At 40.5% G+C, this 22,892-nt stretch overlaps 1 protein-coding gene across 1 annotated transcript; it reads right to left on the bottom strand.

Annotated features, from left to right (window-relative positions):
• Nucleotides 1–339: 339 nt before the first annotated feature.
• Nucleotides 340–22,439, bottom strand: shroom2b (shroom family member 2b). The gene is made up of 14 exons (XM_030772072.1): nucleotides 22,230–22,439; nucleotides 18,048–18,196; nucleotides 15,335–15,338; nucleotides 10,077–10,174; nucleotides 9,681–9,698; nucleotides 9,307–9,432; nucleotides 6,755–9,140; nucleotides 6,479–6,561; nucleotides 4,259–4,897; nucleotides 3,574–3,788; nucleotides 3,255–3,498; nucleotides 2,496–2,664; nucleotides 1,619–1,891; nucleotides 340–645 (listed from the first exon to the last, which is right to left on the bottom strand). Exons 1-14 carry the CDS (start codon nucleotides 22,437–22,439, stop codon nucleotides 340–342), a joined length of 4,920 nt encoding a protein of 1,639 aa, XP_030627932.1.
• Between the last annotated feature and the right edge of the window lie 453 nt (nucleotides 22,440–22,892).

The raw sequence follows: 22,892 nt of genomic DNA, 5'->3' as shown, positions 1-22,892 counted from the left end.
ATACATCAATTTAGAAACACACTTTAGCATTTAAAAATGTCATAACACTTCATATGCTATAGATAAATAATACTAAAAGTTGCATATTCTTTACATATTACTCATAGCAGTTTGAAGTAGGTCATAAATATTCATGCTTCACTCCATCTCCATCAAGCTTAACTTAGGTTTAAGTTTAAGATGCAATTGTGTATTGTGCTCAACTGCCCCGCTGGTTTAGCGGGTTGTTTTGTGATGAGTCTTTATTGAGAATAGCTGCAACGTGACTTTAAGTTAACACTGAGTATGTTTAGCGGCAATGTGAGTTCAGTAGGAGAGTATAGTCAGTGTGAACTAAACTCAACTCCGGGGTACCTCTTCACTGAGACTTTGTTCACTGAGCAGTCTCTGCTCCAGTGGCAGGCTGTCCCTCAGACATTTTAGCTGCTCTTCCCCCAGTTTGATCTTGTCTTCCAGCTTGCGTTGTTCAATGATCAGAGCTGACTTCATCTTAACAAAGTGCTCGTAGTCTGCAAGCCGCTCTGAACTTAAATAGCTAGCCAGGATGTGGTACACCACATGCTCTCGCCGGTCCAGGTTCTCCTTTAACTCTTTGGCGTCCTCATGCTGGCGAATGAGCAGCTTGCGTTTCTCTGTCAGAGTGTGCTGATGAGATGAAAAAAAAAAAAGAGCATGAAAGACAGCACAGATAGCAAAGCAAACGAAACACAGGCTGTGAAGACGTTTTTCTTGAACAAATCTGGAATAACAAAGTAAATTTCCTGCCAGTCAAACCTCTGCCTATTAATTTGCTTTTGCTTTACTTCATTTCACGGTCACGTTTATCTGCTTCAGAATAAGTATTAGTTGCCCGTGTGTACCTGTAATAATTAGATTTTATAATATCAAAGTAATACTAGAATTAATGCAGAGTAATTCTGTGTTATAACAGCAATAAGATAAACTGATTACAAACTGAGGTTCCAGTAATTGCAACATGTGTTACCCTAACGTGCTTCACCCTAGCTGGTTAAATTGAGTATCAGTTCCTCTCAGTTATCAGTTCATAAATGGAGATTTCTTACCCTGGCAGTTTAGGAGATGAACTACCCAAAGTAAACTGTGCAGCGCTCAATAACCTCTTTATATTTATCCAACAGAAACAAAGGGAGAGGCACAAAAGAAGTCTTCGGGCAAGACTTATCAGGTTGATCATTAACTTTGCTTCTGTTTTCTGCATTACAAACCCTCAACATGGCAAACAAAGTGAGTGTTACTGATCCACCTTGTCTGCCATAATTATTGTGTTTTATGCCTGAATTTCTACAGCATGTAAAGTAGACAAAAACCTCAAAAATGTAAAATATAACAAAAAAATGTGTAGTTCAAAATATTATCTATTAGACTGCATTCTTTGAAGTAAACCTGACACATCCTGTTACAGAGGAGGTTAAAAGGAAGCCCCAGGGAACTCCCAGAAGGACATAAAATCAAATTCATTGCCTCTTTGCCCTTGTTCAATAGACAAACACACTCTGTTGGTTGCCCCACTACATTCGGGTGGTCATAATTTAAGTAACTTCCCAAACGTTCTCGACAAATTCTAAACACACTAGCTCTAGTTTCCATCCTTCCGTACCTTCTCCTCTGTACAGGCCCCCTCATCCAGGTTGTTCAGGGCATTCTCCACCCTGGCTAGTCTGCCAGATAGAGAGAGCAACAGACTGACAACCTTGTCCAGGTCACCCACAAACATCCGGAACTTGTCTAACTCATTAGGCTTGCAGACGTCCTGCACAGTGGCTTCCACCTCATCTCCTAAGGCATTGTTGTCATGGATATCCTCCTGGAGACTCTCGCGAGCTTCTCTCAGCACCTGCAGTTTCCTGCTCAGACTGTCAATCAACTCTTGCTGCAGGGACACAAAAGTGTCATTCAACAGGGTGCTGAAGCATTCCCAAGTTAGATTATAAATTAGATTCAGGTTTCAACTTAAATAAAATGAATCAAATAAATAGTACTGTAGCCTATCTAGAGGAGTTAAACCCCATTTATTTTTCTGCGGCAAGACAGTTATCTCTAGGCACTGATAATGTTGCCTGGCAGCCCAGAAACTACAGAGCAGGTACTGCAAGTTCATTTCACAAAGGATTTGTATTAAAGGGGAATCAGAGGGACACTGCAGTAATTTCAGTCATAAAAACGTATTACTAATTTGACAGCCAGGCACAAATAAAAGCTATAAATGGTAGGTAGACATGGAACAGCCACCCATAAATGCTATATGACAATAAAATTATAATCCTTCACTGTAACATGTTCACTTGTGTTGACATTTCAGATTGGTCATTCAGTGCTGACAGTGAAATGTAATACAGCTTTTCATTAGGACAGAACATTAGGATGTTCTGACAAAAGATTGACGATGATAACGTGAATTTGAGGAGGCATTTTAGCCACACACATACATCTAAGGTCAGGATAGAGCCTTATTAAAAAAAAGAGCATTTGTTTACCTTTTTGTTAGACAGGTCATAGTCAAGTTCATCCTCCAAGTCCTCCTGCTCCTCCATGTGTTCCTGCATATCTTTCATCTTAATGAGCAACTCAGCTTTGGGTGCAGATGTACTGTAGTATGAAGAACTGGTGACCAGTGAAACAGACGTTGCAAGGCTGTCCTCTGTCCTCCTGCAAAGATGCATGCAACGATAATTCCATTAAGAGCTTGTATAAGAGAGAAAACATCCCGACTCTCTTTTACCCCGCAGAAGGGGAGCTACGGCAGTGACACCTACTTTGCCTTTTTCCCTCCCGAAACGTAATTTAAATATGTGCAAGTCTAGCTTGAAGCCTGAGTCTTAACTCCAAAAGGGCATCAACTCTAATTAAAGTACTCAGAAATATTTCAGTTTTACTGAGAACTGACTAGCTGAATGGTAATGCCTGCATTCATCATTTGTCCACTCAGTTAGTTTTGTGGGTTAGTTTTTCTACAGCATTGTTGTAGGTCTTCCATTGCACCAGTAGAGAGCAGCTTTGTTCTGGGATAATGCAGACCAGCATCTGTTTTTGCCCTGACTGACTCTTGCTGCCTAAGGACTGTAATAAATGTATTTTAAATTCTTCACTAAGACTGCACTTAACATTTTTTTAACCAGTAGGAAAATAACATCTACCGATCATTTCAAAACTTGGAGCAAACCTGACATAAGACTAAGCTGTTTAATTTACCTTTTTCTTTGTGTATAGTACTGTGCGATTTTTCTTCAGCTCACCTTTCCTGAGGGCTTCTGGATGAGGGCGGTTTTGGAGCAGCTTTCCTGCGCTGCTGTGAGCCCTCAAGGAGCTGCTCTCCCTGGGGGAAAATTCCCTCCATCAGATCCATTGTGGTTTTCATTTTTCTCTGATCCAAGATGTCTGCAAGGCTCTTATCCTTCACCATGATATCTCTGGCAAGCTCCTCTCTCTTCTCATCTTCCTCAGACCGCCCGGAGAACCCATTGCTCCTTGGTGCCTCCACTGTCATGGATTCTTGTGTTACATCGGTGAGGGCTTGTCCCCCTGAGGGACTTGAGTCTTCCTCTCCATCAGGACCATAATGCAGAGAGGAACAGAAGACAGGAGAGTAAGGCTCCTGTGGGGAACTCTTGCTAAACTGAGCATGAGCAGGGTCCTCGGAGCCTCCAAGGCCCTCTCTGTGCTGCAGGTGATGTCTGTTCTCTCTTTCTAAGCCGTTTTCAGCATGGACAATCCTGACAAGGACCTTGTCTGTGGTGGTATTGCTTTCTGTTACATCCTCCATTTTACTGCTGCACAGAGAAACATTTCCCAAACATCAGAACTATGATGTGAGCATATTACACACATCCGAAGGCAGAGTAGAAACTACAAATGTAAACAGAGTAGTGCAAGAAACATACAGAGGAAAATATTTAACAATATTATGCCATCAGCGTTCTCTTTGTTAGCAGGCTCAGCCGACATATGAACTGGACAGATCAAATTAACTCTTAAACAGTAATGCTATACTGTAAAAGAAAACAGACTGCATGTTAAACAGCTTTGGACCAAAAAGTTAAGTTTGATTCACTCTATGTATTCTGTTTGCCATACCATACTGTATATAAAAGTGTATGTAAATCAGGAGAGGAGAGAATGTCAACTTCATTCTGATCACACATACAAAAATAGCAATTTCATTCAAAGAGCTAAACATAGCATACATCAGTGAAATAAATTTCAGGCATATATGTTGACAGAAAAGGCTGTGTTTAGTTACCTGTGTTGGTCCGCATCCTGCATAGTCCCTGCAGGCTTATCAATCAGTCTCTGGGCAGAAAACTGTGGGGAGGGACAGCACAAGTTTTTCACATGAGGCATAGTAAGCCCAGCACTCCGGGTCAAAGACGGAGAGGAGGAGGAGACAGGAGAAGGCAGCAGAGAAGTTAGAATAGAGAGTGAACCTATGTGTCCTGATCTCTGCTCCTCCTCCAGACTCTTAGTCAGCTGTGGGTCTGACTCAGAGGGCCCTGGGTTGGGACCCTGGCTTAAGGCTGGGTCCAGCTTGGAAACAGATTGGGAACCAAGCACAGATTCTTTGGAGCCGCAGAAGGGGGATGTGGTTTCTGGGTGTGTAGGTTTGTCCACTTTGGGCTGTGATGGCCTATGTGGTTCATGGCTCTTGTTTTTGGGAGGGGAGAGTTGCTGGGACAGGGACACTTGGTACAGAGAGTGTGGGTACGGCTGAAGGACAGGGTTGCTAGGTTCAGGTTTGTGTCTGTGGTCAGTGGGCAGGGGAACTGGTATGTCTTTGTGTTCCAGATTGTTCCATGAACTGGAATCAGGAGGCTTTTGCAAGTGGTCATGCTGAGGAGGTTTTTCCCACGCTCCCCATTGATGGTGTCCCCTCTCTGATGTGCTATGAAACAAGAGACAAATATACATACACATTATACATGCATCAAATCCATACAGCTGATGGAAAAAGTAGATGCAGTGGATTGGCAACATTTAGTACTAACTTCTAGACTATGCAAGTCAAATCTGTCGCTAAAACAGGTGAAAAGGAAGACCTAATTTAGAGATTAACCTCTTACAATCACTTATCTGCCAAAACCTATAATTGATGTAGTGAGAGAGGCTGAATCAGTTGAGTTAGACATCTTTATAGAAATCAGTCTTAAATCAGTCAGGAATTCATACAATAATAGGGCAAATCTGAAAGAGCCACAAACAGCCTCTTATGATCTCGGATTCTGTGCATTTTACAAGATCACCTCTAAAAAAAAACACAGAACATTTTTCCACAGCCTGAAAACATTCAGTTATCCATAAAAACATGACATTAGTGTTGCCACAAACACCAAGTTTACCAATATAACAACAAATTATGTTTTCTCAGTGCATAACCACAAGTGTGCATTGTATTTTCCTAGTGTGCAATTTTCCTGAGATGATGACATTGTGAGGCATTGTAAATTTGGCTGAAGGTTTGCTAAATGACTGTGACACTGGGGGAATGGAGTCCATTTACACTCTAGTCTGATGGGTGGAGTTGGACACTCCCTTTCACTGGTCATTTGAGAAGCTTTACACAGCTCAACTGACATGCTCCTCCACTGCTACTATTGTGTAGCCTTATATAAACCCTAGTATATATTACCTGTAGAGCACTACACAGTACAAGAGCAGATATCCAACAACCGTAACTGGTTTTACCAATAGCAGTTTTCTAGACTGAAGACACTGGGAAACAGGTTATAACAGTGAAAGAAAATATTTTAGAGAGAGCAATGATATGGACAATAATGAAAAGTGAAGTATAACATTTAGTAACAGCAGTTGGAGAATGCTCTTGAGAGGGGTATTGCATGTCTTCCAGGAGATGGCTATAGTGAGTATTGCATCTAATTACATAGAGGGCCTCTGGCGTTATTCAAATACAACTCCATTCAGTAGGGCTTTTTAGTTTCCCACAAGATTTCAATTTTTAAAGTTCCTCTGTTGACCGCAACACACACACACACACACACACACACACACACACACAAACACACACACACACACACTTACAACATTAAATACAGTTAAATATCATACCATGGTTTTTAGTTATCGTAGAGGGAGAAAAACACATGAAAACTGGAATGAGGCTAGCAGATCTTGCACTCAAAGAAACATTTTTCCTGCTTTACCCACTTTTCCTGCTGGCCACAATGACCACAATGAGCACAGAGCAACATTCTGTCCAAGCCACTGATGAACTTAATTTCCACCCAGACAGGCTTCCTCCCTATATCTCACCTCTCATACCAACATATTGTCTCACATTACAGTCAGACTGCCATTGCCAATGGCAAGACCTCCTACTGATGATGCTTATCTGGTCTAATTAATCACATCACATTTCACGAGGTTTGTGTGCCTAGTTTTGATAGCATATGGACTTCTGGAAATTAGCTCAATTTCAGGAATGGGGACAGCTTGATGGTAACCTAACCTGGTGATATGAACTTCCTCTTGGTCAGGTTTGCTCTCTCGAAGACAGTGCTCCAAAGATTTCCGCAGAGGCAGAGGGATTTTCTGAAAGGTATTGAGGACATCTTCATTCAATCATTTAGTTTACTTAACTACACCCTAACATCATGTCTAATCAGTCAGTATCAGCTCTGGCATGGTAACAGACTTTCCATTAATTAAACAATTACACATTAGCAAATTACCTGATTCAAAAGTTTGGAAAATGGGGGAAAACAGGTTGTGTTTGTTGTCTCACCTGTCCAGAGAAATCTGCCGATGGAGAGGACCGAGACCTCTCATGGATGCATGTTGATATCAAACCTTCATCCACCCCTGAATCAAGGATGTTTTCAGCAGAGCGATATCTCCCAGATGTCTTCCCATCTGAACTTTTCCTCTGTATGTTCCAGGTGGCCTCATACTCTGCAAATGTGCCAAGCCGCTGCTGATCTACCAGACTCTGTCTAGTCTCAGAATTGGGGTCACCATGGCTTCTCATGTACTGTTTGAAGGATGCTTCTCTATTTTGGGTCATCTCATTGGTCCCCTTATTAGGCATTCCTTTGATCTTGCTTCCATTGCTGTCCACACTAGGGCTTTGTTGGGACTGTTTTGTAACTGGTTTGGAAAAATTTGGTTTGGATGTCCCTTCAAAGAATTTACATCGATCCACAAAGGACTTGACAGTTTCACGATTTGAAGGTTTTTCTTCCACCCCTACCTCATTGATCTTGTTTGGCTCTGAGAAGGAATGCACTCTTTTGTCCACTGAGAAACGTTTTCGGCCTCCAACTCTGGAAACTTGGCCACCAGCAAGTCCTAGTTTTGAGGTTGCCTGGCCAGGTAGAAGTTCAGTACTAGGAAGTTCCAAGTCTCTTCTCCTGAAGGAGGTTGCCTGAAGTACCCTTGCCTGAGCCTCTTTCAAATGGTCCTTGTAGGTATTGGTGAAAGAACCATCAGAGGAGGAAGTGGAAGTCTCTGAAGATTTCCAGATTTCAAGGTCATCCTCCATCACGTCACTAGAGTAGGTTAAAGTGGCAGCACTCCGGCTCTTTTGCAACTGGGCTTTCTTCTGCAGGATCTCGTTCCGCAACGTGGTTGCATAACGATCACTGCGTCTTCCATGTTTGCTACTAGAGGGGTCGACTGCCTCTTGAAGGGTATCACCACTGACTGAACTTAGGTGTTTCTCTAACAGGTTCTTGTTCTCTTGAGCAAGAGAATGCAGCATGGGTGTCCTATGAGGGCAGATCTTTTGCTCGTCTAGTGAAACCCAGGGATCCTGAAGGGAGTCTTTCTGTGGAGAACTTGCAGGATTTCTCTGCTCAGCATGGTGAGTGACCAGGTATCTGGTGAATGGGGTCTCTGGAATCTCTCCATCACTCTTCCTCTGATTGTCCATTTCTCGCTCCTCAGGGTAGGGCTTAGGTGTTAGAGCACCTGGAGAAACATGCACTACATCAGGTGGAGGAAGACCAACTGTCTGTTTAGAGTTCATGCTTTCAGAATACTGAGGGTGATGTGAAGGATATTTAGCCTTCATGGCTTTCTGGGAACTGACTGAGTTCTCTGAGTTTGTCCACCATGTCTCTGCCACCCTCCCTTGTGACTGAGAAGTTGCCTGTGTAGGCTGCTGGGCTGTGATGCAGTAGTAGCGGAAGTGGGTTCCATTGTCTGTGCTCTGGTCTAGGGCTGTGCTGGACAGGGAAGCCATGGAGGTTCTTGCCTTATTCTGGCTGCATGTATTAGTTGGGAGGTCCTGTAGGCTGCGGTAATAGCTGCCTACACTCTGTGTCTTTGGTGCAGATGCAGTCTTAGGGTGCAGATAAAAGGGGCTCTCATCACTGCGCTGGCGCTCGTGTTGGTGGAGGCCAGCAAAAGGATTTTGGCCCTGTCTTACATCTGCACTGGATAAAGAAAAGAGTTTATTCGGGATGCTCCGATTGCAGTTGTAATCCTCAGAAGCTATGTATGGATGGAGAAGATCCATCTTTGGTGGTGGGTTATAACTGTGTTGTGCTTCAAGTCTTTCAGTGGCATGGTGGGTATCAAACTGCCTGTCAGTAACTCTACTCTGGGATTTGTGCTGGGAATAAACCCCAGAGCCTTCTGAGTAGGGGATGACCAAGCTCTTCTCATGAACTTTGGTAGCAACAAAACTGTCACTGCGCAAAGGGGGAGGAGGAGGGGGTGGTGAGGATGCAGCCACAGACCTCTTCTCTGGAACATGCCACACAGGGCCAACATTTGACCTCACAGAGGTGGAGAACTTGTAGCCCGCCTGCTCTTCCAACCTAGGGCTCACTCGGCCACAGTTTCCCACTGGCAACTGCAAGTATCTGTGTCGGTCATTTGAGCCTGCCAGCTCACTAGAGCTGCCTCTGTAGAACACATTCTCTGTGGAATTCATGCTGCTCCTGGATAGACAGTGGTCTGGAGTGCATGATGAAAATGGGCTATAGGGTGAGTCATGATGACCTAGTGAGTGGTCATTATCGTTCTCGGTGGAAGATAAACGTCCTCGAGGGCAGAGGTGAGAAGGGCGCTCTATATTGTCCATTTTTCCCATGGAACTGAACTGTCCAGAGAGCTGCTGCACATTATTGTGGTCCAAACAGTTGGAGAGGTCATTTGAAGTGGGACTGAAAAAGATAAAAGCAGGGACCAATAATTCAGAACTTCTGGTCACAGGATCTGGATTTGGCTGACACACTGCAGTTGACTACATACCCGCAACATGATGAACTACAATAATAAAATGTAGATTACAAATAGGACTTTCACTGGTGACAGCCTCAAGACAATCACCTTGTATATTTTGTCTGCCAGACAGGTTCAGGAACAGGTGTTGAATGATCATTAGGGGCTCCTGGAAGATTCTCTGACAGTTTAGAAGAGTGCCATGAGTGAGGTCTGCATGAGGGTTCATTCCTCCTAGCAAGTAGATAGACACACACAGAAGCAGGTTGGGAGATGCTATGTAAAATAATTATGAACATTATCAAGATTTCATACTGCAAAACAATTAGCAGATCCTTATTACAATGTTCATAGTCAGAGCATTAAAACTTGACCAAACCAGCAATCATAAGACATGAAAACCACATGTAAAAGAATCACCAGTGTAATTACATGACTAATTACTCAGTGAAGACAAACTATTCACTAATAATGGCACATACCCTTTGAAGCGATTCTTCCTGATATGCATGGAAGAAAGTGAAGAAAACATTATCTCAAAGCATCACAAAATAATTTAAAATCCATATCTACCCATTTTCCATATCTACCACAAAATCAATAGTTTGATTAATGGAGTCCAAGCGGAAAGGTGAGGACTGATGATCACCAGTTTGATGGGAGCCAGTAAAAATGACAAGACGGTAATCAGATTTAAAGGCTAATCCAAGCTCACATGTGAGCAGCTACAGCTAAGTCACCACATGGTCTGAGACGTGATGTTGGAGAGACCTGGGTGGAGAAGGGCTAGCTGCTGACTGAAATCACAGAGCTACACACAGGGTACTGAGGATGATGGGATTTCTGGAAGAATTAGAAAAGCGTCAGCTACAAGATACCTCATAGAACTTCTTAAAATCTTGGTAAGAAAACTCCTGGCCACATGTACATCAGTTTCTGCAGGCATTGCTTGTGTTGCAATGTTCACCATTTTATCCTCCTGCACAACAATGAGGAGGAAGACAGAAACTGCACAGTCAAGCACAATCATATTCGGAAGTGGAAGATAAAGTATATGTACAACTCAAGCATAATGGTGTAAGTTCTAGCTAAATACGAAATTAAACAGCTTGAAAATAAAAAGGTACCATTTGTTGCCCAAAGAATCTAAATCTTATTTATTCAATTTATAATAGGGTTCAACTGCCTGCAACTGCTTGTACTGAGCTATGGAAAAAGTATGAAAATTAATTTTTCACTGTGGTATCAAAAAACAACAGGTATTTCTGCACAACAGAGTGTCATGATTGCGTTCAGAATTTACACTGGCATTTTCTCTCGGCATTGTACTTGCTGGACTTAAATGTTTTTCACAAACAAAAATACTAAAAATATTTAAATATTTCACCTGTGAAATAGTCATGACCAATAGACTATTTATCTATGTACTCCAGCAATCTGGACTTAATATAAACCACAAAACATTCAATGAATGGAGAGCCCTAATTAGAACAAACCTCAAAAATTTCAAGATATAACCCTTAACCAAAATTTCAGGGTTTAGTTTCTTAATTTTTTAGGAAATCAGTTGCCTCAAATGTTTATGAGTTGATACATACAGCATACTGTAAAAGAGTTTTAACAATTACATTCAATATGGGGGGAATGGGGAGATTATTTCCAGATTCCTGGAAAGCGATCTTCCATGGTTTTCTCTGTTATTTTACAGTGTAAATCAGTTATTGGAAAATTCTCACTCACTAACTCAAATGCATTGATCTTAGACTGACCAAGGCAGCCAGCACTCTGTCTGGTGGTAGACATGGGGAGAGATAAAAGGACCAGCCATATGGCCCTAGTTCAGTACAGATTCTGTGTTGTGTTGTGCAGGCCACAGGGGCTTAGCTTTGGAATCTGCTACAAAATAAGATCAGTAGTCTCCCATTCTGCTCAAGCTGTTCACTGTTTCTTAAAGGCCATTCATGGTGTCTGTTTTACTAAGGAAAGGAATTTTCAAACCTGTCATGGTTTCTTGAACAGAAGTTAAATGCCAAAATCAAGTCAAAAGTGTAAAAAAATAGCAGAAGATTTTCTCTTCTTCTAGGAATGCGAAAAAGGTATGGTTGGAATACTTACGAAAAGCTAAAATAAGCTTAAATTTACATCATTGTCTGGCAGTAATTTAGTCTGCTCCAAAGGGGGGGGGGGCACTAAAGAGAGTAATTACAGAAACCTTAAGCCAACTTGTACAGTACTTTTTCTGTTATGATTATCTGGTACAAAATTTATATCCCATACAATATTCTTCCTTATTATACCAATTAAAACTTTAAAACTGACAGAGAGGTTAGGTCAACATGAGGCGCTTATAAAAGCTTTCAAGCATTCCTGATTCTGTTGAGTCTAATTTAATACAGGAGTACTAGTGAGAGTAGTTTACCGTTAGCACTGTTCTACAACTGAAGCACATACAAAAAAAAAAGCCTGCATCTTGATGTTGGCCTGTCGGTATAAATGGCGTCCCATAGAAATGCAAATAGTCATTGTTCACACTGGTCTTATTGTCAGGGATACAGTTGAGCCCCAACAGATATTCTAGTAGGGAGGGGTAACCCTAAGGCCACTTACAAGGCCTACTCACAAAATACTGGCGGTAATACTAATATTTGAATATTTAAAAAGCATTACAGTAAAAAAACATGAGCTTATCAGGTGTGACTTAGAACTGCACAAAGAGAGCATGCACAAAGACAAACTAAAACAAAAACACTTAATTAATTAATCACTAAATTAACTGAATCACTGGTTGTCTGGAGGCTCAATATACTAGAAACATTATTCACCTGAAAACAGAGCATGTGTTCACTCTTTCAAAAACACAAATTAATAGTTAAAGTAAATCTTACAAGTTGTTTAAAGCACTCCTTTTTGTTGTCACTTCAGTGCACTCATCTGATGCTTCTAAGGGTAAGTTTCAGCAATGGGATCTCTATTAGCAAAAGCTTTTTACATGTAAACACATAAACCTCTGGCACATCAATAACTTACGTCAAAGGAATCCCATTTATCCTCCTCAAAATTCACACACTTCACACACAGTACAGTCCCTTACGATGTCCACTACTGTTAAGTGGGAGGCTCAAACTGTGTGTCCTAGTCAACAAGAGATTTCCTTAGGGATTATGAAAGGTTTAGCTCCAGAAACAGGGTGTATATGCATATGAGTGTGTGCTTGTCTGTGTCTGTGTGTGGAGAGAACGAGAGAGAGAGAGAGAGAGAGAGAGAGAGGGCATTGGTAATTTGTAAGATAAACACATACAATTGTGGAATTTTTGTGAGTTGTTTGTTTGATTGTACTTATATGTTCGTTGTGCTTTTAAGAGTAACAATGGTAATGGGCAAATTCACTATGTTTAAGATTCAAAAACACCTGAGGGTAGGGCTTCAGAATGATCTACTATTAATGGCATAACTGTTCAAACACATAATGCCTGAACGCGTGAAATAACATGTAATTTATCACGTCCAGGGCTAGGACCTCTACCAAATTATTGCACCTTATTGTCAAAGTCATAAAACACCACAGCAGTCAAATAAAGACATAAAATCAACTGCATTTTATCACAATGACAAACTGGTACAGTAAAACTGTGAAGCATAAAATACCCCTATGTGTATACACCTCATATGTACTCTTCTCTAAAATATATGAATAACAATTGTTCAAAGTCATCATTAGCTGAATCACCACTCAGTTTGTTTGGAAGCCCAAACAGCCAGTCTGTCTGACAGAAAGCAGTCATAAAACCAGGATGAAGCATGAATAGGGACAGACTGAGGCCATACAATGGAAAGTGCCATCATAATCACAACCAGGCTTAAGGGGGACAGACAGGGCACCTCCATCTTTTCCCAAAGCCACTATGTACTCCCGGTGCTGCCAATAAAAGCACTACTCTGAAAGATATCAATTCATGTATCAAAAAAGGTCTTGATAAAAATGTAGACTTACAACAATGTGCAAACACTGCTGTTCAAAGAGGTTATTTAAGCACTCCATGACATTGCACTGGCTAGAAACAAGTCCTTAAATTTTTAAAAACATTAACATTTGAAAATAAACAAATAAACTATAAATTCAATGTCACTTTAGCAGCATAGTATATATATGTACTTTTGATTGTATTGTCAGTTGTTATAAAGAAAGAACATTTTTGGATGAAAAATACAAAACACTAAAAATGTGACTGACTGAACAACCACCTGAGGTACCAAAAAAACACACAGGTAAGGTTTACAAATGGCTTATACGTGTGTGTGTGTGTGAGAGAGAGAGAGAGAGAGAGAGAGAGACAGACAGACAGTCAGACAGACAGACAGAGAGAAAGTGGCCTTTAGGAGCTAACAGTGTGTCTTTGTATGGAGGTGGAATCTCACCCTATGGCTGAGTGCTAATCCACTACAGCTGCAGCAGAGAAGAGCAGTGCAAAGTAAACACAAGGAAGTGCTGATCATCCCTTATTTCACATGACTGAGTCACCTCAGGAGCTCACACAAGTATTTACATACAGAGAAAGAAGTGGCTGAATCAGCAGAGACAGAATGACGAGAGGCAATTTATAACGGACGGAAGAAATGTGCATGGAACTGACAGAGCACAGATATAAAAACTCACAGTTAAATACACTGTTTCAAAAAATGTCTTAAAGTGTTATCACTCCATCTTGTCTTGATCAATCCTACCTACAAAGCATTTCTTAAATAAATAAGGCACAATAAACAAATAAATATCGTTGCATATTCATGCAGAAGGAAGGGGTCCTTGGCTTTCCCCTAAACAACACTGAGCTAACTCTGGCAGCTTAACAAATCCCTGAGCTTGATCTTTACTACTGGTTTCACCAGCTGATGATGTAACAGGTGTCAAAGCATCTGAGAGCTGAGAGCCAGGCAGATGTCAATACAGGAAAAAATACAATTTGAAAATACGGCATATCATTTGGTGGGTAGGCTTTCTAGTTTAGGGCATTTAAAGTTAAAAAGCTGAAATAAACATGGATTTTTTTCAAATGGACTATGACTGGTTCTATGCCAATACTGGGATATTGATTTGCTGTATCACGTGAAATATTATGGAGGTGCTGTCAATGAATAACAAATGTAGTATATCCAAGTAAAGTCAGTCATAAATTATAAAGCAAAAAAATATGTGGTTAAAATTTCTAAATATATCTGTTGGTTGCGTATCCCTCTTCTTTAAAAACATACTTCAGTTCTATTCTATGGAGTAAACCTCTGCCCTACACTTCAAGACAAGATGCTACTTTTACATCACTAAGAAATTATTTACATTTATCAGGTCTGTATCAAAGCACTTACATGACCTTGTTAAATCCACTGGGCAAATTTGTGCACTTTGGCATTTGTTGCTTCAATATCAGCATGGTAAATTAAACCATAGACTACATCCCATAATAATTATTGAGGTAAGAGGTACAAATGTGTCTCCTCCTATAAAATGGATAAAATGAACTCTTTACAATACACAGAATATGACTTTTGAAAGGTGATCACAGGCCACCTCCACAGCATTCTGGAGAGAAAGAAAATGATGGATTAATGTACCTGAAAAGTTGAATCAAGTTGAGTTCTTTTGCCTCTAGTGGAACTCCATAATGTAAACTGCTGCTCACTAAGACCTTAGTCCCCTTTTGTTAGATTATTCTGTCCCCAAAACACTTCACCAAAACAATGAGCTCTCACAGCTCAGCCAATCCCACTGAGCACAGTGAATTCACCTAGACGATGGAACCATCCATTCTTCAAAAAACAGGGGGGGGGGTAACCGAGTTCATGTCATAAAATCTCACGGCAGAGGTCTGTGAAACTGACATTAAAATAACATTATGAAGTACACTTGTCTTACAGTCATCATGTAAAAAATTATGTAACATCTTCACATATCCTTAACTTATTACAAAATTGGTACTTGCCTGTCCTATCCTAGTGTAGTCCTGACCAGCTTTGTAGGAGGTAATTGGATTCAGAGTTTAAGTAGCAGTGGCCTGCTAGTGCAGGTGCTGTAGAACTACAGTGTCTGTCACATGTATTATACAAGATACGCTTCTATGCCTCAGGATCAGTGGTGTCTTTCTACTCTTCTACCATATGCTAAAGGTCATAAAACCTATGCATACACTCAAGATAGGCTCAAGATAAGCTTAGAGCAGCTTGAAAAGTAATGAGTAGTTCTTTGTTGAGTAAAGCATTTTACTGATTGTATGAAAGGTAAACTGCAGGGAAAAAATGTACCCACACATTCTCTCTTAAAAAAACAACTGTATGAATTTTTTTCAGGCAAACATCTTAAGCTAAGCAGTGTAGCCTATTCCTTTGCTTATTGATTTCAGGGAACCGTGCTACTCTCACATTCAAAGACAGCACAATGGGAACAAGACCTAATAATCTAGTACTTAAAACATACTGTTGTGATCTCAAAATAGTATAAAAACAAAGAGATTAAAATAGAATAAAGTAACTAAAATTTAAGGCTGTTAGATTGCTAGATAAATTCTGAAAGCTCGCCAGCATCAAATCTACTGGACATAAACCATGATAGACATGACGCTCTGTCACAAAGAGACAAAAATGCAACGTTTTTGAAAAAATCCTCTTAAATATTTTGGAAAATGTTTTCAGCAGCACTATACATGGAAAAGATCCACCTTTGTGAATACCAACAGACTGTGTGGTCTCAACAATAGCTTCCCTATTGTTAATCTAATCCCAGCTATGAACAGTTTCTGCCACTAGATGGCCCAGTTTAACTGTTACAGAATACAGCTGTCCTGCACCTTAAAGCATACTCCAAATGCCTACATCTGATTATCATTTTTTAGATTTATATCTCTTGGAACATAACAACATGAAGAGGACCCCTGCCAAATGACAGCCTGAAGGATTTTTAATAAGGAAACTTGCAGCAGAAACTAAAAGCAGGAAAATGAACCATTAACGCTAAATGAACAATTAATGACTGCACCAGAGTGCAAATTTATCATGTAGATAAGACACATTTTTGGGAGCATACTCAGCTGTACAGACAAACCTCAAAACATGATCTATTGCACAATGATTAAAAACGCCTTGCATCTCACAGCCAAGAGCAGCCCTTAGGTGCTCAGGGAAAATTAAATTAAACATTTATTAAATTAAATGTTTTCTATACCCAGGCACAGTCATTAATCGGTTGTTAAGCACTCCTGAGAGATGTCTGGTGAGACCCTGGAGGTGTTGTCAAGGGCTGAATCTTTTCATTGGCCCCTGATGAAGGCTACCTGCCAGCTGTCCCTGCCATGACGCAGGCCCTGGGGCCTCAGGGACGTGGTGCTGGAATCCAGACAAAGACTTGGGCCCTGGTGGCATCAGACAATAGCCAACTCACAGTGCTCTTTTGTGCAATAGCGTGCGCTCAAATGGAAAATGAGCCCTTTTGTTGCTCCACTTTCCCCAATAATGGTGTCATCCAATAGAAAGCATCTCTGCCCCCTCTAATCAGAGCTAGAAGCTGCAAATCTCAATATAAAGCGCTTCAGAATCAAGAGACTCTCACTCACAAGACTATGTTAATTTGCTTAGGGCAGAATGTTTGAGAAAGTAGAATGAACTGAGACCAGGGGTATTGTGCAGTCTTGAGGAACTTTTTACACCTTCCACTACCATTCACTGAGCTGCTAAACTGAGACCCTATCATTTTTACAGCACTAACTTGATTACAGACATGCACACTGAGGCAAGGTAACAGTAATAGCCTATTAAAGAGACTCTATCTTCTCTGGAGTAACAGTACTGATGCAAACTGATGGATGCACAATAGTCACATTGTTTCCTTCCACAAAATGAAAACTTAGGTCTGGTATGTACAAACCTGGGAGGAGTGCTGGCCATGGATACCTTGACACAGGAGATATTTTCACCCATTACATACTCAGACGTTAACTATGGCTGGTCAGTCTAGAGACTGATTCCGCTAAAGCCGACCTTAGTGAAACTCAGCTCTCAGAATACGTAAGAAAAAATAACTTTCTCCCTCCTAACCGATTTCAGTTTTCTGAAAACAGCTTATGAATAGCCAGTTTCCACTCTTGCTTATTATGGAAATAAGGTCTTTAAATGTTGAAAGGTAATCAAACAGATACACAATGCTTTTGAATAAACTAGGAAAAGCGTGATGGGGTTTTGTACAGAAGAAATGGGCATGACTTGAAAATGCATGTGTTGCGCAAATTCTGTCCCACCGTCCTTCTATGGTAAAGCACAGTGGTACTGGCACACAGTGAGGTTAACACCTTATATCATTTAAACACAGCCTGGATAAACCATTAGGACAATATAATATACATCATAATGGTCAACTATCATTAAAATATCCGTTGTTTTCAATTTCAGCATCCCTCCTGGTTTGACATGGTAAATTTCAATGGTTACATTTTGCAAGTACTGTTAACTCAATTAGAGACCAACTGGAACACATATTTATGTCAAACAAGTCAAAACCAATGCTTCCATATGATGTAAAGTTCCGTATAAAGTTATTCCTTTTGCTTGGAAAAAAAAGTGTAAAGAATAAATTTGGGGTCGTTATATAAAACAACAGGGGGCAACTGTTTAGACAGCGAGCGCAGGTCTCTTTGTTCTTGAGCCTTTGTTACATAATTATATTCCTTATTATCTTCTCTTATGTCCTCTTACAAAGAACAAGTGGCATTGATCGGAGCCAGTGGGGGGAGAGCAAATGATTAAAAATGAGAGTAATAGTAATATGATAGTAATAGTGACAGGCCTGTGTTCAGGTGTATGCTCTATCTTACCTTCTGACCAGCAGTGCCAGCGTCTTATAGGAACTCTTCACCAGATACACTGCCTCCTGTCTGTAGCCACTGAGCGGAATCTCGTTTATCTGAACTATCTCGTCTCCAACCTGCAGCCTGACAGCAGCTGCCCGGCTTCCTTCTTCTACCTGATAAAACATATACGCATGTGTGGGCACACACACACACACACATGCACACACGCATCCACACACACATGAAAACACACACGCACGCGGTTATCACACAACTGTTTACTACTGATGTACACTGAGCATGAGCAAACAGTTTAAAAGATTACAGTTACTGACAGTATTTTGTTTGTTTATTCTTTGCATTCCACAAAGAATAAACAAATTTATCATTTTTACTCTTAAATACACGGTTTATGAGCCAGCATTTCAAGTTTAACCAGAGAAACCAGCATAGGGCAAATATTATTATAAGAGAAGAAGTGGCCAGTGTGTCTCATATGACTATGTGGTTAGTTAATAACCCATTGCTTTCATCCAGTTATAAGTGTCTCCACCACAAACATGAGCTCCTTTCACTGTCGCTGTGTCTAAAGGGAAACCCGCTCCATGGCAGCTGCGCTGTGGATGTCACAGGAAGGACGTGCCGGACTTGTGCCTCACTGATGAGCTGTTGGAAACACTGGCAAACTCTGATATAATTTTGCTTCATTCACTCTCAACCTCAACATGACAGTCCATGTCATATCGTCTGACAGCTGCCTTGCATTGTCTGATAGACACAGTTCCACTGTTTTTCACATGGAAGAGTGTGAGCAGGGAGATACAGTTAAGCCTGCTCCACTACCGCTAACGTCGGCAGTCAAATTAGACTAATTAGGGTGGCTCTCAGGCTAATAAGAAAATATCACTGAGTTGTTAAAAACTTATTTTATGTATTCTATTCCATGTACTTAATTAACTGATAATCCTCTCACCCTATATAATAGCTTTGCATGTCCATTTGTTACATATTAATGCATTACCCTAAAATTCCAAAACGTGTCTTATGGAGCATTTGATACTAACTATTAATCTCCTAATTATTTTTAAGGGCAAGTATATAGGAAATAATTAGTTGCTTATTTGTACCTGCCAGGCTGATAATTATATTGAATGTAACTGACCACATTTTGAACAAGTCATGGGGTGCATGAAAAAATGTATATTCATACACACAGTATGCAAACAGCTCCCTGTCAGTGACCGAGCTTTCGTATAAATTAAATTTCATTTACATTTATTCATTTGGCAGAAGCTCTTTTCCAATGAACCTACATAGCAAACACATGCAAGACAAGTTTAGCTAAGATGACATGAAATACACAATCTGACAGGAAAGGGCTGTAGTTACAAATGTCTTTGAGCAGCTGTGAGTACCACAGAACCACGGTAGAGACACTAACATCTAACATCTAAAAGCTCTTTAACAAGATGCAGTGCACCCTGGCATCAGCGTCTAAAAATGCAGCCAAAGTGTTTTCCCCATCACCTCTTGATTCTCTAATGAGCCAAAACTGAACTTATTTGCTTTAATGAGGCAGACACAGCCTAGTGGAAAGAACTCAGCGGTAGTGACATTCATGCAACTGCCAAAGTCCTGATTGGAGTCAAAATACTTTGAGAAGATAAGAGATAAAGAATGAACAAAGAATTCCACTTGCGTAACAGAAAGGGTACAAAAGGCCCAAGCCTGCTGACAGTGGAGAAAGAAGCACAAACTATGTGCTGCAATAAGATGGACATTGTGTTTGGTCCTCGCAGAGACGATAACAGTAACCTGAGCACGCCGGTAAAAAATTCAAGAGGTTGAAATGTAAGATACCAATATTGAGACCTGATGCACATTCCATCCTTTCTTCTGAAGCAGGAGATGTGGGCAACAGGATGCAGGACTACATTATTTAAAAGAAACATGGACAAAAGCCTCTCTCTGTAGTGAAACAGTCGTTTTGTAAGCAAAAAAAGAGCTGTTGTTTTGGTTCGGAGACAACAAATGGCTTGGTGGGGGGGGGGGGGGGCACAGAGTCTATGGTTTGGTGGCAGAAGACATGTTACGGTAAATACATAGTTTGGTAGAATACATGATGTCGTGATACATAATGTTGTTCTGTGTTATATTTCAGTAGTTTATAAATAAAATATAACGGTGCAATTATGAACTAATTAAAAAGAAAATCATAAATTCCTTATGGACATATTGAGATTACTGATCTAGGTTCATAGAACTTGTGATCCAGGAAAATGCCAAGTTGACTGGTTATCATTTCACAGGAATTTAGAAAACAAACGCATAAAAAATTCCAAATAGTTTTGTGAGATATTAATAATGTTCAGCACTTTACTGAAAACTATAAAAGAGGCCCTGGACATAAACAAACTTTGGATATGTTGGAAACTTTAACTAAAGCCAGCTTCTCTACTTTGTTGTGATCCTCTTTAAAGTGGTTTCAAAAGCAATAAACACAATCAGAAAATGACAAACAAGAAATCCTCTAATTTCATCCACCTCAAATAAAGTGGAAGAGAGACTGATGCTATGGTAGGTGCCAACAATGCTTAACATTTTGGGGATTAGGAGAAGAGAAAAAAAACATATAATATGAATAAAATACCAAAAGCCATACCTACAAACCTGTAGAAATATTCCCACACAGTAATTGCTCTGGTCTGATATCAAGACATTTAAAAAAAAAAAATACTAATTCAGAACTGCACATTTCCCACATGCCTTATCACAAGGGCAATAACAAATCCTTTTTCTTTTTTTATTGGCCCAAGGGCAGACAGGAATAACTCAGTACATTTAGACAATCCCACAAATCTTATACATTCCTGTCTGACTCCTGGCACTGCTGGTGCAATGTGTACTGTAATGCTTCTTTCGTTTTAGCCCTGAACACAACAGAACTGAGGACTGGTACACAATAAGCTACATCCCCTACAAATAACCAGTCCAGCTCACTGAAATGTACAATAATTATTTTAAGTCTAGTGCAGGGATGTACTTTGGACATAGAAACAATCATAGAGGTAATATAGGTTAATGATTGAGTGCTGCTCTAGTTAAGTAGCTTTGCCATAGTGTCCAACACCTTTCAGATCTGCTATTTCCTTTTCCACTATTTCTGACTGCTTATTCACACCACAGGAATCAGTTACATAACTGAAAGTAACCTCGCTGTCTGAAAGTAACCTGTCTTTGACTCCAGTTGCTTTTGGAAAAGTCCCAGGTAAGGGAGAAGCGTAGATAATTTCTATAACAAAATTCTGTCCACATTTATGTGTGAAACTAAACTTTCAGTTGTCACGGTGGACTCCGAGAACAGATACCACACTTTCAGTTAAGTAGAGAAAAATGACAAAACCTTTCTTTGTGAGGGCCCTCAGAACCAAAAGCATTGCAGGCAGATTTTTGTGAATAAGTGATGCATGAAAAACAAGATGCAAATGATGCCCTTACAGCAGTCTCCTATATAAAGAGCTGTTCAGTGTCAATATTCACTCCTATAGGATTGTCAGCATCTGTTAGGTGAGCTGACTATTTCAAACATAGGTCTATCTTTGAGTGAGATATTTGGAAGGAGCATGTTACATGCCATAGAAAGACAAAGTACAGGGTTCTGTTTTCAAACCAAATACACTATGAGGTGTGAAAGGAAAGACCCAACGTTGAAATACATGACCACCCAATCAGAATCGCAGATACATTTTACCGTACTCTGAGAAAAACGGTTATCCTTACCGGAAAGGAGTGAAACACTTCGTTAAACACATAATCGGAAATCTACAAATAAAGCGGGAGATCGTTCTCCTCCACAGACTAAACTTAGCCTGGGAGGGGGACGCGATGGCTCCCAAAGTGACTCGCTATGAGGACAGAGAGAGTGGAATTGTAAAATTGGGGTTTCTTCAAAAAGACATCATTACACTTTCTTGAATGAGATATTTTCAGAGAAATTTTTCCAATTATGGATGCTCATGTCTCAATATGCTGACAGGCAAAACCACAAAAATAATGACATGAGTTGTGTGAGGGGAGAGTGTTCGTTTAATAAATCATAGAAAGACCTAACTTTCTAGCAAGTGCTTAAGGTAGGCTACATCGGCCAAAGAGTGAAGAGATCTTAATCTCAATTAGATCTTTTAGATAAGGGTCTCATATATATACCTTAGTTATGATTAGTGGCTCACGGTATTCCAGTCCCCCTTTCAGGGTGAAACCCCAGGGTGCTCCCCCGGTGAGAACGACATCCACAAGCGCCCATTCTTCTGCTTCGTGCGCGCGGTTCTCCGGTGGTCTCCAAGGCTCCAATTCGTTTATGGTTCGGTTTTCTCTTGTTATGGCTCCGAAGTCTGATCTAGAATCCATTACTTCCATGGTTTTTCCTGACCGATCACATTTAAGCACTCAGCGAAAACCCTATTGAGATCGGGGAAAGAGACGTCCACTTTAAGGTAACAATTCTGTAGCCATAAAACAGCCTACTACTATCAAATGAAAAACGCTTTCACTTCACTAGAGAAACCTGGAAGTTACAAACACATTGACGTCGATCAAATTGTTTCTAAATCTACATCTTCTAAAGCCTAATAGACGCTGTTCAGTCGAAGCATCCTTAACGTTGATTGGCCGCTGCAGAGTTGCCGTAACCTTAGGTAATTCAACCCTTTTCTAAACACTGTGGGACGTCCGTCAGCGGCCAAGACTATGTTACTTCAACTGTTTATCCTCAGACTTACATCTGCCCAATAGTATCCACTCAGCTGAGAGGTATGAACTAGCACCGTGACACTAGAGTAATCGCAGTCCCTAAAGTTCGGATGCATTGCT

Source organism: Chanos chanos, chromosome 4 (assembly GCF_902362185.1).
Source record: "Chanos chanos chromosome 4, fChaCha1.1, whole genome shotgun sequence".
NCBI lineage: Eukaryota > Metazoa > Chordata > Actinopteri > Gonorynchiformes > Chanidae > Chanos > Chanos chanos.
This window is presented reverse-complemented; position numbering and strand designations above follow the sequence as displayed.